The sequence below is a fragment of the Dermacentor variabilis genome, chromosome 4 (assembly GCF_050947875.1).
Source record: "Dermacentor variabilis isolate Ectoservices chromosome 4, ASM5094787v1, whole genome shotgun sequence".
Taxonomy (NCBI): Eukaryota; Metazoa; Arthropoda; class Arachnida; order Ixodida; family Ixodidae; genus Dermacentor; species Dermacentor variabilis.
In genome coordinates this window covers 5638101-5657341 of record NC_134571.1, presented here as the reverse complement: position 1 = coordinate 5657341, position 19241 = coordinate 5638101, and the positions used below count along the sequence as shown (strand labels likewise).

Here is a 19241-nt window from a genome sequence, read left to right as displayed (position 1 = left end):
AGGATGTGTGCTAGAGTGACTTTTGATTGTCTGCGAAACGGGCATGAAGCGTCATGTTCTGTTGGGAACACCTTGTGCAAAAGCACGGGATGCGCTAGCAACCCCGCTTGCGTGCGTCGTACGATCGTTTGCTTCCTTCGGCTGAGTTGCGGATGCGGACGGAGAAGCCTACATTAGCCACTTCTGTGCATTTGGGTGATGTCTTTGTAACTTGTCACGGGGTGCGGTAGCTCTGGCTCGTCCTCGGCCCGGATTGACAGTTCTCGGGCATAGTGGTCGGCGAGTGCGTTGCCTTCCACATGCGAGTGAGCCGGGACCCACACGAGCTCAACGGCCCGCCCGGTGATTTGCATTTGGTGAGGATCGCTAGTGCCGCGGGAGAGATATTCCCCTTGCGGTGACATCTCTTGCGTGAAGCTTGCGTAGGCGGTCTGGGAGTCTGTGACCACGGTCCTCACTTCCGGTAGTGCGAGTGCTAGGGCCACGGCCACTTCTTCTGCTTCGGTTGTATTCGTCGTCCGTATCGACGCGCCTGTGACCAGTTCATCGATAGTGGTGATGATCGCCGTTGCTCTGGTTCCGTGCTTGGGAAGCGAGGCGTCCGCGTAGAGAACCTCGGGGTCCATCCCCGAGGTCCACATCCCCGTGGTAGGACTTCGTGCAGGATAGAGATACATGGCGGCGGGATCGCGGCTGAATGGTCACATCGCCGGCGATTCGCAAGCGCTCATGTTGCCCGTCATTCATCGTGTCGCCGTATGGGCCGGCAGAAGATGTCACCATACTTTCCGGAATGTTTATTACTGTGGCGTGGTCTCGCAGAAAATTCATCCCCAAGATGAGGTCTTTGCAGCAGTCGGGGAGAATGACGAAAGTGGTAACGAAGCTGGCATTACCGATGTGGATTCGGGCGGTGCATGTTCCCGTCGGTGTCATTAGCTGACCCCCGGCACTCCTGATGTGGGGCCCTGTCCACGGCATCTTCATTTTCCTAATTCGGTCAGCCAGCTCTTGCCGTATAATCGAGAAGTCTGCGCCAGTGTCAACAAGTGCTGTGACGGGATGTCCATCCACCAGAATGCTGAGATCGGCATGGGCAATGTCTACGGCGTGAGTATTCGTCGTCGTCATGTCGTCTTCGTGGGGAGCGTCTCGACACAGGGCGACCTTCCCCCCGGAGGTCGCTGCCGTTAGTTTCCCCGGCGCGGACTACGGGAGCGACCACCCCTGCCGACGTAAGTGGTGAAACTCTGACGGCTTGGGGAAGTGTAACGCACAGGTGGCGGGGACTGCGAGCGACGATGGGGTGAAGCTGCCTGGCTGGTCGACAGCTGATCACTGCGCGGGGCGCGACGGTCGTCGAAGTGCACGGAAGCGGCAGGCGAAAACAAGCCGACTTCAGCGTTTGGATGGGGGCAGTAGCGGGCGATGTGGCCTGGTTCACCGCAGTGGAAGCAGAGTGGTCGACGGTCGGCCGCGCGCTACAAGTACGTACGGCGAACTGGAGGTCGTCTCACAGACTCTCGTTGCCACCATGGCACGGGAATGGGCCGTAACTGAAATAGTGCTGCCGGAGGGGAAGGGGGAGGACGTCGGACCGTATCGGCATAGGTCGGCGGACGTGCTTCTGGACATGCGGCTGGTAAGGAGAAGGCTTGCCTCAACTGCTGGGGCACGTCTTCGGCAACAGAAACGACCAGCGACTCCATAGAAGAAATGCCTAGGCTTGCAGCTCTGCACGCAGGATGTCACGAATTATTCCGCCTAAAGAAAGGTGGTCAACAATCTGAGCTGCGGAGCTTATTGGTGTGTTGTTTGACTGGCGGTTGAAGTGGGGGCAACGTTGCTGAAGGGCCCGCTTGATGACAGTCGCTTCCTTGATGAATTCGTCGACCGTTGTTGGTGGGTTTTGGACAAGACCGGCAAACAGCGGTTCCTTAATTACCCGCATAAGGCGACGCACTTTTTTTGCCTCGGTCATATCTGGGCTACTTTGCGAAACAGACGGACCACACCTTCCGCATACACGGTGACGGTTTCGTTGGGTTTTTCTACCCGGGCCTCAAGAAGTTGTTGCGCGCAATCGCGCCGGTCCGAGCTCGAGAATGTATCGAAGAGCTGACGACGAAAATTGCCCCACGTTTGCAAGCTCGCTTCCCTGTTCACGTACCACGTACGAGCGCTGTTTTCAAGTGCGTAATAAGCATGGGCGAGTTTTTGTTGGTCGTTCCAGCACTTGACAAGAGCGACGCGTTCGTACTGGTCAAGCCAATCCTCAACATATTAAAAACATCGCCGTGGAAGATGTCGGGGACGCAAGGGTGTTCAAGAGTCACCAGGGAAAAGCCAGGCGCCGTCTGTGAAGGAGGGAGAAGTGCCGATGATGTAGCCATGTCGGTGACAGTCGAAACGGGAGGGAACACGGGGCTGAGGTCGACGAGGCACCGACTGAAACGGTGGACTGGAGTCGTTATGCGAGGTGGAGCTTCGGGACTGGGTGTACGGCTCCGAACAGGGGTGTCCCGCATAGGATTCCAGGCTCCAGCACCTCCACCAGTGTCACAACTTCAGAAACAGGGGTCGTAGAGTGCTATTCAGGATGCACAGCGGCGAGTCGCCTTTTTATGCGTTGCATATTGCAATCACTCAGTTCAGCCCTTAGGCGCGGCCGGGCAGCCACCATTGACCTTTAGCGCAACCACGTGACGTGACGTCACGACAGCCGGAGGAAAAGCTGGGCCCCAACTCGCGACCCGCAGCCACCACCTGACTCCCGGTCCTCCCGCTAGGGGCGCTGCGCCAGCGCGTGACGTCACGGAGGAAAAGCTGGGCCCAAACTCGCGCGGTCGCGCGCGGCCGCAGCCACCACCTGACCGCGCAATATGCAACGCATTCTTGGCTTAACCAAGCTAAGCCTGGCCATTTTTTTAATACCGAGTGCAACTGCGACTTCTTCTTCACTGCGCTTTGAAAGAACGATCATGCCTACTCGCGTTGTCTTCTTCATCGGAGTATACTGGCGCGGCAATAGAGAGTTTTAGCCCAGCGGGTTTACGGCCAGCGGAGCGGAGCGGGCGAGCGGAGACACGACTGCGCATGCGCACAACGCTGAGGCGGCCAGCGGTTTTACGGAGCAGCGTTTACGCCCGCTGGAAAGCACTCCCCAGCGGAGGGTATACGCAGCGCGCGAGCGTGCGTAAGCGCGCGCGGGCGTGTATGGGAAATGCAAGATGGCAGCCGCGAACATGAACGCCGGCAGTTCTGCATCGACGACGGCGACTGCGGCGCTGACCCGTACATTAGTACTCATTATATTATTAACAAATAATGTACTGAGAACATGTAATATATCTTTATTTAACATTTCTTGCATTATAAAAGCAAGCGTAATTCAAATTCATTTCTCAGTAACTCCTATTCGGACCACTAGGTGCGGAACCAGAGCGCCCCGCTCTCTCCGCTCGAGCGGGTGAGTGATCCGCCGGGCTAAAATTCTTTTTTCGCGAGCCGCTCCGCTGGCGCAACGGTGGAGACCGCGAGCGGAGCGAAACGTAAGCCCGCTGAGCTAAAACTCTCTAATATTATAGCGTAGGCAATGGTATAGTGTACGTTAAACTAAAGCTGTCTAAAATCTGAGTAACGATACGTTAAAAAGATGACACGTTTGAGGAAAACGAGAGAACTTGCCACTTGACGTCAACAGCACGTTCGCGGTGCACCCTATAGAGCGATCCCACATAGCAGCGTAGTGCCGGATGATAGACGGCCCTGTGATCTCAAAATGGCTTTACTGCAGAAAGCATGTGCTTGCTGTGGATTTTTTTTTCTTAATCTTATCACATATGTTTGAATGTTGTCTGTTTCTGTATCGCAAAACAATTGTCCTGTCAATAGGCTTATATTTGAAGATGTTGCAATTGTTTTTGTGCTGGCTGAATTGCTTTTGAACTTTTTGATGTTACAAAGTACTCTCTGTTATCGCCCTGCCATGTACAACAACGTCTCCTGGGTCCAGTCAAGCCGCTTATGGCAGCTTTTAGCCCAGGAGGACGTTTCTAGTGTATACTAGAAGAATTATAAAGTTGACGTTCAAGTTGAAACGATGTTTTATTAGAATGTGAAGATATCTGCCCACCGGTCGATTTAGGCACCACTAAACTCCTTGAAGCCCTTGGGTTCAGCGAGGGCAGGAGGAAAGTAAACATGTCCGAAATAGAGATTAGTAAGAGGCGATTGGAGGATTGGTGGAATAAAAGCAGGGAAACGACAAAAAAATGAAGGCGTACAAAATCACAGTTCGCCACACGGGATCAGAAAATTTGGTTGTGGAAGTGCATTGTGGTTTCTTTTCTTTTTTTATTGTTTAATCTAGGTAAGATATCAGGCAGTATAATAGCAAGAGCTTCGTCGCGCAACCCACCGCCCTGTTCCAAAGGGGACGCTCATAACATCAATCCATCCATGCGAAGATTGAGGAATGTATGGGCGGGTAGACACATACAAATCCGCTGTAAAAGGATAACACAAGCGCTCGCTCGCAATTAATGCTTGTTCGAAAAAGGACACGAGTATACTACAAGCTAATGCCAACCTGGCTATGATAGAAGCCATGAATGCGCAGCAGAGACTAGCCGGGTGCTATAGAAGTCATGTCAGGTAGAACAAGCACGCGTGGCACAAAATGTAACTCGCGGCGACAATGCTGGCGTTATGAAGAGCGCCGGCATGCAGCGAACGATACATGCTGCCTCTCACATCAACGCGTCTCGAAGCGGCAGACGGCACGGACGAAGAGCCGTTTCCAATACAGTTTATTCATTCATTCTGAAACTTGAGATTACGCGATCTCCAATACGAAGCGCGCGGGAGGAAGGTCCCCTTAAAGCCAACAGCCATCGCAGCTCGCGTTTGCCCCCACCGACGCTTACCTCTGCGCATACTCCACCGGCAAGACAGGGCAGGCGAGCGGCGCCTTGCCACGTGGACAGCCATGCGCAGCCACCGCCAGGCTAGAGGACGAGGCGCACGCTTTCCTCCCCTAGTGCGCGCTTTATCTGAGCGCGGGCAGAATGCGCACATCCGGCCACAATCATTCTCTGCTCACCCTCGCGCGCCGTCCGTCTTGGCTGCGCCCCCTTCGCGTGGCATTGGTTCATGGCTCATACTTCGGGGATGTTCTCAAGGAACTTACGCGAGTGAGTCCCCGCAATGCGGCACGCAACGAAGAGCGTCTGTGTACGCATCTGCTCATCTTTTCTAATGTTTACCTATTGCGCGCCACAGCACCTCTCTTGGCTTGTATTATAATATATATCCGGAAACTGTCTATAGGTGCTGCCATCAAAGCACTGCGCCATTGTCTCAGCGTCATACAATGCGATTCCGCAAGGTTTTCTAGTGAAAAACAACATGTACGCATTTGTATGTGACTATACGTAGCAGCTTATATCACAATACTAGCGACGCGCCATGCAGCAACAGTTCACCCCGATGTTGATTGCTGCGCTCAAAAGCGGCAAATAAAAAGGACGTGTTTGCCAATCCCTTTGGTAGTGCTTCGGAGGACGTGGTCGTGGACGGACTTCTCATCCCCAAAGGGACCACGGTGATGCCGAACCTGTGGGCGGTGCACATGGACCCCAAAATGTGGAAGGATCCCGCCAAGTTCGACCCGACCCGATTCCTTCCGGCCGATGGATCGGCGCTCACCGCGAGGCCCGAGCACGTCATTCCCTTCTCGATCGGTGAGCGTGAATCGCGGCGATCGAAGAGTTCTCATTTGGTGCGCGAGTGTTCGCCGCTTGACGACGAGGCAGGGAACTAAACGTCGTTTCTTTTTTGCTATTGTTGTCGATATTGCTATTATTTTAACTAACTGCATTACAAGAGATGCACGTGGTGCCTCTCAGAGGGCGCCGCCTACTCCTGTGCTCTTAATTCGTGGGCGAGCTCCAAGAGGTGTCAAACAACGAATGGAGAAAAGACAAACGCATACGCTCGCCCCGCTCGGCCGTTGTCTCTTACTGTGCATTCATATAAAACGCCGACCGCTTCTAGCCTTAAACGCGTACTATCAATTGGTTCACATGCACAAAAAAATTTGATTCACCGGAGTTAACAAGCTTTCGTGTTGATGTACACACGACGACCGTCGCCTGCGGAAAATACAGCGCGCACAAATACTCACATAAGCGCCATAGAAACAGCGATAATAAGAGTGAATACGGTAAATACGTACACAGTAGACTTCCGTCAATTCAACCCTGGTTAATTCAATCTGACCAAAGGTCTCTGCTGGCGCCCATACATTTCTATGTACCCAAACTTCCGTTATTCCGATCTCAACAATAGCCTTCGCCTAATAATTGAAATTAATCCCGTCAGCTTCGCCGCAATACAGTAATATTAAGCTGCGAAGCATACCAAGAATGGAAAGTGCCTCAGTCAGGCGACAGACTGTGCGTTTCATATTTATACAGGCGCCAACGCAACGCAGCAGTATGAACACTTGGACGCCTACTAAGAATACTGGCAGAACATTCAGAGCTGTTTCTGACCTTGCTGTGGCGATTTGACAACTCGTTTTGCTCGCCGTCCTTATCTCATATGCAAGACCGTTAACGAGCCGAGCACGCGTCCTTTAAGTATACGCGCGCGCGCATAACTGTGAAAAGCTAGCAAAAAATAAAGCGCTAACGTAAAAACAACTCAGTAAGTCAAGGGGGCATTTAACTTACTAGGCGTCTCCGCGTCTCCGTGCTAGTACTGTGACCGAAGACGGTGCACATGCGTGTGCAATTTAAGGAACACGTGCTATGTTCCGTAACAGTGGCACTTTTCGCCGCTTGGTATGCTGTACCTCACAAAACGACTCCATTTCGGCGAAGCTAACTTCAAAGACAAATACTGCCACGTGAATGCGCTAGCGGAAGACGGTTGTTGTTGCTCGCGCTCGCCCCGCTCGGCCGTAGTTTCTCTCATATACAACGCCGTTTGCAACGGTGCGTATACAACGCGAGTTTGCAGAACGCAATAATATGCGGATAATGAATACCTTCTTCCGCAAGCGGGATAGCCAAAAGTGGACGTGGAAGAGCCCGAATGGCGAGACTAGAAGCGAAATAGACTTCATACTCTCCGCTAACCCTGGAATCATACAAGATGTGGACGTGCTCGGCAAGGTGCGCTGCAGTGACCATAGCATGGCAAGATCTCGAATTAGCCTAGACTTAAGGAGGGAACGGAAGAAACTGGTACATAAGTATCCAATCAATGAGTTAGCGGTAAGAGGGAAAATAGAGGAATTCCGGATCAAGCTACAGAAGAGGTATTCCGCTTTAACTCAGGAAGAGGACCTTAGTGTTGAAGCAATGAACGACAATCTTATGCGCATCATTAAGGAGTGTGCAATAGAAGTCGGTTGTAGCTTCGTTAGACAGGATACCAGTAAGCTATCGCAGGAAACGAAAGATCTGATTTAGAAACGCCAGTGCATGAAAGTCTCTAACCCTACAGCTAGAATACAACTGGCAGAACTAAGTTAATCAACAAGCGTGAGACAGCTGACATAAGGAAGTTCAGTATGGATAGAATTGAACATGCTCTCAGGAACGGAGGAAGCCTAAAAGCAGTGAAGAAACTAGGAATAGGCAAGGATCAGATGTAGGCGTTAAGAGACAAAGCCGGCAATATCATTATTGATATGGTTGAGCTAGTTCAAGTGGCTGAGGAGTTCTGTAGAGATTTATACAGTACAATGTCGTATTCCTATCATTCCTATCATATTCCTATCATATTCATATCATATTCACATATTCACACTATCACTCAGGTGATATAGAAATGTGCGGAATATAACCAACCCTTATATATAGCTTTCATTGATTACGAGAAAGCGTTTCATTCAGTCGAAACCTCAGCAGTCATGGAGGCTACGGAATCAGGGTGTAGACCAGCCGTGTATAAAAATACTGAAAGATATCTATAGCGGCTCCACAGCCACCATAGTCCTCCATAAAGAAAGCAACAAAACCCCTATAAAGAAAGTCGTCAGGCAGGGAAATACGATCTCTCCAATGCTATTCACAGCGTGTTTACAGGAGGTATTCAGAGACCTGGATAGGGAAGGATTGTGGATAAGAGTCAATGGAGAATACCTTAGTAACTTGCGATTCGCTGATGATATTGCCTTGCTAAGTAATTCAGGGGACCTATTGCAATGCATGCTCACTGACCTGGAGAAGCAAAGCAGAAGGGTGGGTCTAAAAATTAATCTGCAGCAAACTAAAGTAATGTTTAACAGCCTCGTAAGAGAACAGCTGTGTACGATAGGTAGCGAGACACAGGAAATGCTAAGGAAACACATCTACTTAGGGCAGGTAGTAACCGTGGACCCGGATAATGAGACTGAAATAATAAGAAGAATAAGAATGGGCTGGGGTGCGTTTCGCAAGCATTTTCAGGTTATCAACAGCAGGTTGCCATTATCCCTCAAGAGAAAAGTTCATAACAGCTGTGTATTACCAGTACTCACCAACGGGGCAGAAACCTGGAGGCTTACGAAAAGGGTTACGAAAAGGGCAGGGCATGTAATAAGGAGGGAAGATAACCGATGGTCATTAAAGGTTACGGACTGGATTCCAAGAGAAGGGAAGCATAGCAGGGGGCGGCAGAAAGTTATTGTGGGCGAATGAGATTAAGAAGTTTGCAAGGACAACATGGCCGCAATTACCACATCACCGGGGTTGTTGGAGAAGTATGGCAGAGGCCTTTGCCCTGCAGTGGGCGTAGCCGGCTGATTATGATGATGATATACAACGCCGAGCGCATGTAGCCTTAAACGCGTACTATTAATTGGCGGAGCGAGTTGGTTCCCTTTTTCAATCTGGAACTTTGTACCCGGACTGAGGCACGTCAGCATGCCTCAGGCATGCCTCAGCAAGGTGCTATTGCACCACTGGTGATCGCCTGCTCCCGAGTACCAAGACAGCGAGACCCTGTGATTTTCAACGGCACCGACGAGCACGACGTCGAGGACTGGCTCACTTTGTATGAGCGGGTGAGCGCCCACAATAAATGGCATGACGGCGACAAACTCAGCGGAGTAAACTTCTGCCTGGCGGGCATGGCACAGCTGTACTTCAAAAACCACGAAGCTGATATTGCCAACTGGTCGTCCTTTAAAACGAGCTTCGCAGAAGTCTTCGGCCGACCCGCTGTTCGCAAGCTCCACGCACAACAGCGCATACGTGGCCGCGCCCAGCAATCCACGGAGAACATTACGTCCTAGATTGAGGATATTGTCGAGCTCTGCCGTCGCATCAACCCTGCTATGTCCGAATCTGATAAAATCCGGCACATCATGAAGGGGATCGAGGACGTCGCCTTCCAAATGCTCATTGCAAAAATCCCCAAACTGTCACGGACGTCGTTCAGTACTGCCACACCTACAACGATTTGCGGAAACAGCGCATTTCTACACGCCTCTAGAGCTCTGACACGGCCAACATGTCAGCATTAACTGTCGGCGCTGCTGCTATTGACAACTCAAAGTTAACGCAGCAAATTCAGCAATTTGTTCGAGACGAAGTGGCACGACAATTGTCCCTTGTTCCCCACGTCCCGGACTACGCGAAGGCGCTCGCTCCCACGCTACGGCAAGCCATAGAGGAGCAACTTTCTGAGCGGCTCCCAACTTCCTACCAGCATCCGCCTGTTTCCGCTCCTCTGACCTGTGCGGAAGTCGCACGCCGGCACTCACCAGCCATGCCGCTCGGCACGAATCCTCGTTGACCTGCAAATGACTTCTACGCTGCGCGTGCGCCTGTGCGCCGGAACCCACCACCTTTCCGCCATCCCGCACCGCCTTTCACTAACCCTTGGCGCACCCCGGATCCTATCTGCAACTTCTGTTGCCTACCTGGCCATGTCACTCGTTTCTGTCGTCGTCTTGACTTCCGTACTAGTGTGGCCGAAGACCATCAAGGCTACTTACGTCCTGAGCCACAGCACCCGATCTCCTCCCGCACAACGATGGACACCTGCTCACCGAATCGACGCGGCTACGGCACACGTCCGTCGCCCTCACCACGTCGTTGTTCATTTTTCCCTGTGGTTCGTCGCCCTCCAGCCATTCAAGCAGGGAACAAGCCATCGCAGTTCCGGAGGCAAGAACTGCGCTCGTGTCGACAACTTCAAGGCCTCGATTTCTACCTGCGAACGAAACAACCGTGAATATCGATGGCGTTTCTCTGCAAGCACTCGTCGATACTGGAGCCGCTGTGTCTGTTCTTAGTGGAGAACTGGGCCGTAAGGTAAAAAAAAAGATAACGATTGCGCTTTCCGACGTCTCCCTGCGTACCGTAACCACGCACCACATTCAACATCCAGTGCCATTCGGAGCTCGCCTTGTCATTTAGGACATTTTGTACGTAGTCGAATTTGCCGTTTTTTCACCATGTTCACACGACATGATTTTGGGTTGGGACTTTCTTGCTACTAACCAACTGTGCGCGTGCCGAACTTCAGTTGTCGGCGACAGGTGACGCCTCATCTGACAAGCCACCTTCTTGTCGAGTGGTTGTCGCCGCGCACACTGACGTACCTCCTTTTTCTTCTGTTCTTGCACCACTTTCTTGCGGCTATGCTCCCGCTTCCACCCCCCAGTTTGCGCCCTCCGAAGCCTTCACGTCTCGCAAAAGCTTCCTCCTCCCTTTTGCCGTTCTCGCAGTCGAAATCTGTTTTCTTCCACAGCTACCTTATTCCTCGGCGAATGTATATGCCGGCTTGACGTTATTTATTCCGTCTACTCTGCTCGACTGCCTGAGGATACGTTAAGTCTTCTCGTCGACAGCCTTACTCCTGTGACCACCGCCGATTCGACCTCCTTAGAGGCCTTCCTTTCGTCAGTTGACTCCGAACTCCTGCCTACCCAGTGTACCCAACTCTTGGAGCTGCTCGACCGTTTTCGGATGTCATTTGACCAAAAACAATCTTCCTTGGGCCGCACATCCGCCATCGTTCACCACATTGACACCGGCACTCCTGCACCCCTATGCTAGCGTCCATACCGAGTTTCTCACGCTGAACGCCGCGTCAGTGATGAACAAGTAAACTACATGCTTGATCGTGGCGTTATTCAGCCCTCACACAGCCCTTGGGCCTCCCCAGATGAGCTGCTGAAGAAAAACGACGGTAGCATCAGATTTTACGTTGATTATGGGCGCCTTAACAAGATCACGCGAAAAGATGAATATCCGCTGCACAGAATTGACGACGCTCTTGACTGCTTGCAAGGAACAGAGTTCTTTTTCTCTTTGGGCCTTCGATCTGTGTACTGGCAGGCGCATGAAAACACTGACCGTCCCAAGACTGCGTTTATAACCCCAGACGGTCTATATGAGTTTAACATGATGCCGTTCGGCTTTTGTAATGCGCCTCCCACCTTCGAACATACTTAGACAACATACTTAGAGGCCTCACATGTCACACGTGTCTTTGCTACCTGGACGACGTTGTAGTCTATTTGAAGGACTTTGGTTCCCATCTGACCCGCCTAGCAAGAATTGCCTTTCACACGCTGGACTGCATCTTAATTTGAAGAAGCGCCACTTTGCCGCCCGCCGGCTTACCATCTTAGGTCTTGTTGTCAGCAAGGATGGTGTCCTTCCCGACCCTGCAAAGCTTAGCGCCGTCGCCGAGTTCCCCAGGCCGTCTACAATGACAGAACTCCATAACTTTATAGGCCTGTGTTCGTACTTTCGCCGATTCGTGCGTAATTTCGCGTCCATAATCGCCCCCTTAACGCAGCTGCTTGCCAACAGCCAAGGCATCTCGGCATGGTCTACCGCTTGTGAAGATGCGTTCACCACATTGCGCCGTCTTTTGATATCCCCACCTATCCTACGCCACTTCGACCCGGACGCTCCTACCGAACTCCACACGGACGCTAGTGGAGTAGGCCTCGCCGCTATTTTTGCCCAGCGTAAGTCTGGCTTCGAAGAGTACATCGTCTCTTACGCCAGCCGCACTCTCACCAAAGCGGAAACGAACTATTCGGTCACCGAAGAAGAATGTCTAGCAATCGTTTGGAAAATCACCACATTTCGACCTTAGGTATATGGCCGTCTATTTGACGTCGTGAGCGATCACCACGCTCTGTGCTGGCTGTCGTCAATAAAAGCACCATCTGGCCGCCTAGCTCGTTGGGCGCTTTGTCTACAGGATTATGACATCCGTGTTGTGTACAGGTCAGACCGTAAGCATTCGGATGCCGACGCTCTTTCGCGCTCACCCCTGCCCGATAAGCATGGTACTCCGTCTGTCTCCAGCTACAATTCTTCGTCTCTTACATTCGCCGACATGCCAGCAGACCAACGCAGGGATCCTTGGATAGCCTTTCTTCTAGAGTATTTATCTCAACCGTACACCTCCCACCACTGACCGCTCGCTTCGTCGCACTGCTCGCCATTTTGCCATCCGCGAAGGGGTCCTGTACCGCCGCAACTACCTGATGGCCGTAAATGATTGCTAGTGATTCCTCACCATTTGCGTTCCGACGTCTGTGCGTCTTTTCATGTGGATCCGCAATGTGCCCATGCCGGTGTACTAAAGACGTATGCACGCCTACGGCTTCGATACTACTGGCGAGGAATGTACCGCTTCGTTCGGCAGTGCGTCCACTGGTGCTGCAAGTACTAATGCCGCAAAAGCCCACCTCACAAGACAACAGGGCCTCTCCGACCATTGCCTTGTCTCTGCCGGCCTTTCGTCCGTATCGGCATTGATTTGTACGGCCCTCTACCGTACACCCCAGATGGCAACCACTGGGTCATCGTCACCGTGGACCACCTCACGCGCTACGCCCAAACTTCAGCGCTCCCCGCTGCCACAGCACGTGAAGTCCGCTTGTTCATCCTTCCCAACCTTGTTCTTCCACACGGTGCGCCTCGCGAGCTACTGAGTGACCGTGGTCTTCATTTCTATCCGAAGCTGTAGGATCCCTCCTTCGCGAATGCAACATTGTCCATAGAACTACAAGTGTCTATCATCCGCAAACCAAGTGTATGACTGAACGCTTTAGTCCTAGTCTCGGCGACATGCTCGCCATGTACGTGCCCGCTGACCACACTAACTGGGACAGCATCCTCCATTTTGTTACGTATGCTTACAATAGCGCCACTCAGTCTACCACGGGATTCTCTCCCTTCTTTCTTCTTTATGGTCGCAAACGTTCCTCGTTTGTGGACACAATTCTGTTGTATCGCCCCGACGCTTCCAAGCCTACGACTCTATCCGAAGCCGCCACTTATGTCGAAGAATGTCGTCAGATCGCTCGCTCACTTACCGCGCAAGACCAGGCCACCCAGAAACATGGCCACGACGCAAGCTTGACTTTTGCACCGTATTCACCTGGAACGCTGCTATGGCTTCGCGTTCATTCCTCTACTCCTGGCCTTTCAACAAAGTTCACCTCAAAGTATGACGGCCCTTACCGGATTCTACAACAGACGTCCCCGGTCAACTGCGTCATTGAGTCTATTCAGCTATCTACGGACCAACGGCGTCGCGGACGCGAAACTGTTCATGTCGACCGACTGAAGCAGCACTACGACCCACCAGTGCTGCCTGTTCCATAGTTCGCCAGGATTGCTCCTTTTTCGGCGGGGAGTGATTGTAGTGAGAAATACGGGCGCCAGCAGAAGACGAAGAGGCACACGACGGTAGTTCTCGTGGTTACTCGCGCTCGCCCCGCTCGGCCGGTGTTTCTTTCTGTGCATTCATATAAAACGCCGAGCGCAACTGGCCTTAAACGCGTACTATCAATATATTTTTGTGACGAAGAAGAGTAGCCTGCCTGCGCCACAGCACCATCGCTACCGGTAGCTCGTGGTTGCTGTCCTTGGCCGAATTCTTGTGACTGCTACGCTTTCGCCTGCGCCCGTTACTAATAAATCTCTTAGCAAATGGCGGAGGTGTCACCATATCAAACATATAATGAAGGGTATTGAGGACGACTCGTTCCAAATGTTATTATCGAAGAGTCCTCACACTGTCGCTGAAGTGATAGAATTGAGTCAGAGTTACGACGAGTTGCGCAGGCAACGGCTTCACACCCGACGTCCCACTCCGTCCGCCGACTCTCTGTCAAGCATTGGAGTCGACGACAACCCTGCTGCTCTGTTCATAAAAATTCAGGAATTCGTTCGCACAGAGGTCGCCCGCCAGCTATCTTTGTTATCTTCTGTCCCGGAACCACCATCTGATTTGCCTACTACGATAGAGAGAGAGAGATAATTAACATTTATTAAGCCCTTAGTAAAGGTTGGTGCACGCTGGCACCAGACGGGGTAGATCCTTCTTCTCAGGTACCATACGCGTCCAGCAGTTCCTGGCCCCTAGCCGCCAGCAAGAGCTGGATCGGTAGGTCGGGGCTGGACAACAAGGTCTCCCATCGCTCGGGGGGTTGGGGTTGGGGAGGGTGGAGGGTAGGGATCGTGGGGGGTTCTTGAGCTTAGTGCACTCTGCAAGGATGTGTGCTAGAGTGCCTTCTGACCGTCTGCAAAACGGACATGAAATGTCATGCTCTGGTGGGAACATCTTGTACAAGAGCACGGGATGCGCTAGCGACCCCGCTTGCGTGCGTAGCACGATCGTTTGCTGCCTTCGGTTGAGTTGCGGATGCGGACGGGGAAGCCTACATTTGCCGCTTTTTTACATTTGGGTGTTGTCTTTGTAACTTGTCACGGGGTGCGGTAGCTCTGGCTCGTCCTCGGCCCGGATTGACAGTTCTCGGGCATAGTGGTCGGCGAGTGCGTTGCCTTCCACTTGCGAGTGAGCCGGGACCCACACGAGCTCAACGGCCCGTCCCGGTGATTTGCGTTTGGTGAGGATTGCTAGTGCCGCGGGAGAGATGTTCCCCTTGCGGTCGCTTGCCTAGGCGGTCTTGGTGTCTATGACCACGGTCCTCACTCCCGGTTGTGCGAGTGCGAGGGCCATGGCCACTACTTCTGCTGCGACTGTATTCGTCGTCTGTATCGACGCGCCTGTGACCAGTTTATCGATGGTGATGACGACCGCTGTTGCCCTTGTGCCGTGCTTGGGAAGCGAGGCGTCCGCGTAGAGAACCTCGGGGTCCTCTTCCAGCTGTCGAGCCAGTGCCTTGGCCCGCGCACAGCGTCTCTCGTCGTTCATCCCCGGCTGCATGTTCCGGGGGAGGGGCTTGGTCTCAATGATGTCTCTCCACGTTTTGGGGAGCGACTCCATTGTCGGTTGCTGTTCAATTTGCCATCCTATCTTGCGTAGGGCGGCCCGGCCGTGCTCTGTCCGGCTCAGCCTTACTCGCTCGTGGGAAAGGTGTGCTTCCACCAGCTCTTCCATCGTGTTGTGGACACCCATGCCCAGCAGCTTCTGCGTTGAAGAGTAGACCGGTATGCCCATGGCGAGCTTGAGTGCTTTCCTTATCGTCGGGTTCAGCGTCTCGCGGTTCACCTTCGTAAGCTGGAGGTTCGGGGCGGAGTACGTTACGCGTGTCACGACGAATGCCTGCACCAGGCGCAGTGCGTCTTCTTCTTTGATCCCTCTACATAGCATCTATGCAGACGACGCGTGCACCTGGCGGCAAAGTGGTAGCGATGCGGATATTGTGCATATTGAAGAACCCTACGCAATTGTTGATCTCTCAGTTGCGCCATGTTGCGCCTAGGCAGCCAGGTGCATTGGTCGTTCGTCATTTGCCAGTTGACGGGCGTCTCTCTCGGCATGCGTTGTCCCTGTTGCACTTGTGATTTGAGCGGTTGCAAGAATGCCGATGCGTTGCGTGGCCATCTGGTGCTCGAATACGTACTCGAGCACAAGCGATGGCTGAGCAGTACACAACGCTGAGTAGAGGAAGGCCCGAACACATCTTTCCTGTCCCAGCTTTCCGAGCATACGTAAACTGCAGTATACCGAGGTGCACTTCAACAGCACACTCACTTACCCATCATGATCTGTTTGGCAGACGATTTCTCGAGTTGACTATATGCCGCGATGGCGCACGAGAACCAAAGGTAACATTCAAAGGTAGCCCGTATTCAAGGCCGATATTCTTGAGCGATCAACTCCTGTAGTGCGGCATCTTCACACGTCTCAACATTGGACGCCTCGAAGTAGACGAACGAAATCCTTTTTGACACAGCGTCAGAAACAAGCAGGAACCGCATGTTGCATTTGTCACGAAGGACAACGCGACGCGGAGGCCATAATGTTGATGCGGCGGCAAGCCATGCAGGAATGCAATGCCGTCACAGCGAAATGGGCGAATATTTATCATAGCCACAGTCCGGCCCATAGAATAAGGAACCAACGTTAGAGAAGGGAAACTGTACCTTCCACAATGGTACGAAATCAAGAAGCGGCAGCGCATGGAACTTACCGGAGGCCCGACAGGTGGCGCTACCTAAACAGGAAGCGGAAATTGTCTTTTTTTTTGCGCACTATCCAATATGGCCACTTTTTTCCGGTGGCGCACGCTGGGTACGCGCCGTGCTCGCCTTGCTGGCTTTGCGGCTTGCCTTAGCTGCCGCGTTTTAATTGCCAGGAGACTAAACAGCCTCTACTGACGCCCATAGAAACAAGCCACAAGTAAGTGAACAGGTCGTGCGGCTTTATTGGCAGAAGAAAAGCAATACACCTTCTCGTACAAGAGCAGGGGCGCTATAACGTAAAACTATTCCAAACTTTTCTATTCCAATTCTGCTATCAGCCCTCCACGATTGGTCAAATACTTTTTCGACCACCTCCACTTCACCTGCCTGTCACGCGACGTCACGAAAACCGCAATACCTCCCCATCTGATATGGTGTGTACACACTGATTATGCAGGATTTGACAGAAAAAAGAAAAACAGTTATTTCTGATTCGACTCCTTTTAGCCATTAGCCTTCGGCTATTGGTAAAAAGTTTTCGGGCTGCACCCACTTCACCTGCCTGTCACGCGGCGTCACAAAACCGCAAGAACGCACCACGTCAAAGTGACCTGTACGCGATAAAGATGCATTAATATGCCGAACAAAACTGAATTTTCTTCGGAATAGCCGCAGGCTGCCCCATTCCGAAAGGAATAGAAGATGACTGCCACCGATCGCTCAGACGCTGGCTACTCGCACCTGCCGGAGAGCATGAGTGTATTTGCGTATAATAAAACTTTTTGCGTGGCCGTGTAACGTTTTCGAGCACTTTCGGCACGTTTACCTCGTCATTCTGCCAATTCTTCTTTGCTGAGGGTCCGTTTTAGCGTCATTCTTGAGCTTCCGTTGCATGCCGCCGCGATTTTCCACCAGCCACCGCAAACTAAGTAAGGGAAAGCCGACCAATCGTAGGCGCCGGCACCACCCTCTTCATCCGGTTATCGACTTTCAGTGCAGCGGCTCGGCCCCATCGAATCCCTCTCCACTTGAGCGTCCTCCTCGCCTCTTGTCAGCCAATTAGATAGGACAAGCCGCTCAGTGTAGGCAATGTTATTCGTTTTTCAAGCAAACAAAAGTGACCTCCTATGAACGAGCAGAGCGTTTTATTGGTCTGTTCAGACAACCCAGCGGGTGACCGCCCGGTGCTTGCGTTGGTAGTTACGCAAATTTGACGTCAAGAGATTGGAATAGAAACATATTGGAATAGTTTTACGTTATAGGGCCCCAGAAATTAAATTTGCACGTCGAGATGCGCTGAAACCCTTTACGCGAGCTCGTAAACTGCTCACTTTCGTCGTTGCACAGGGCGGCCTGGTAACGAGACAATCAGCAGCGCAAGGAAATTGGGCAGTGCCCCACCTGTTTGCATCGACAGTCGCCGTAACTTGCATTGCGATGCCATCGGGTGACGCAGGGATCTGCTGCCATAGCCAACACAGCGACATGGACTGCGCGGCATTTTAGCGTTACCTCCTTTCCAACCTGCTCGTTTGTTTTTGTTCTTTCGGGGGACCGCTAATGTGTAACTCCTACTTGGCGCCCTACATTCTCAATATGGGTATCACCATTTTGCAGCCACTTTTGTAGGCCTTTCCACCCATGTGGCTATCAACTACATACACTTTGGACCATATCATCACGTGTGCTGGTCTCCGTTCACGCCACATCACGGCCGATGAAGGCCCACAAGCATACTTTGCCCACGGCTGCAGCAGGAAGGTCGAATGGGGAGAGCACCAATTACGGTGCATGTAAATTGGGAGTTTTTGTCGCTGTGTGGACTGCAGCAGCAGATGATTACCTCCTAGAGATTATTGCCCAATGCAGCTGACCAGGTCGCCACATCCAAAAAACATTACACGGTGACCATTATCAAATGAGACTCGGCATTCAATCACCGCATAAGGTTCATACAATACACTGTACATTGACTAAAATCCACATGACAACAGTGAGCATTTGCCATTTTGCAGCCACGTCTGCAGGCCTTTCCACCCATGTGGATATCAACTTCATACACTTACAACCATGCAATCCTGTATGGCAAGGTGCGGTGCAGTGACCATAGGATGGTAAGGACTCGAATTAGCCTAGACTTGAGGAGGGAACGGAAGAAACTGGTACATAAGAAGCCGATCAATGAGTTAGCGGTAAAAGGGAAAATAGAGGAATTCCGGTTCAAGCTACAGAACAGGTATTCGGCTTTAACTCAGGAAGAGGACTTTAGTGTTGAAGATATGAACGACAATCTTATGGGCATCATTAAGGAGTGTGCAATAGAAGTCGGTTGTAACTCCGTTAGACAGGATGCCAGTAAGCTATCGCAGGAGACGAAAGAACTGATCAAGAAGCGCCACTGTATGAAAGCCTCTAACCTTACAGCTAGAATAGAACTGGCAGAACTTTCGAAGTTAATCAACAAGCGTAAGACAGCTGACATAAGGAAGTATAATACGGATAGAATTGAACACGCTCCCAGGAACAGAGGAAGCCTAAAAGCAGTGAAGAATAAACTAGGAATAGGCAAGAATAAGATGTAAGTGTTAAGAGACAAAGCCGGCAATATCATTACTAATATGGATGATATAGTTCAAGTGGCTGAGGAGTTCTATAGAGATGTGTACAGTTCCAGTGGCACCCACTACGATAATGGAAGAGAGAATAGTCTAGAGGAATTTGAAATCCCACAAGTAACGCCGGAAGAAGTAAAGAAAGCCTTGGGAGCTATGCAAAGGGGAAAGGCAGCTGTGGAGGATCAGGTAACAGCAGATTTGTTGGAGGGTGGTGGGCAGA

General features: G+C 51.8%; 1 protein-coding gene across 1 annotated transcript in view; it reads left to right on the top strand.

The window, feature by feature from the left end:
* LOC142577691 (vitamin D 25-hydroxylase-like) overlaps positions 1-19241 on the top strand; it is a 98474-nt gene that overhangs the window by 64675 nt on the left and 14558 nt on the right. The window contains exon 6 of the mRNA XM_075687151.1: positions 5554-5744. Within this exon, the coding sequence (XP_075543266.1) occupies positions 5554-5744 (191 nt within the window). The remainder of the gene's footprint in view (positions 1-5553; positions 5745-19241) is intronic.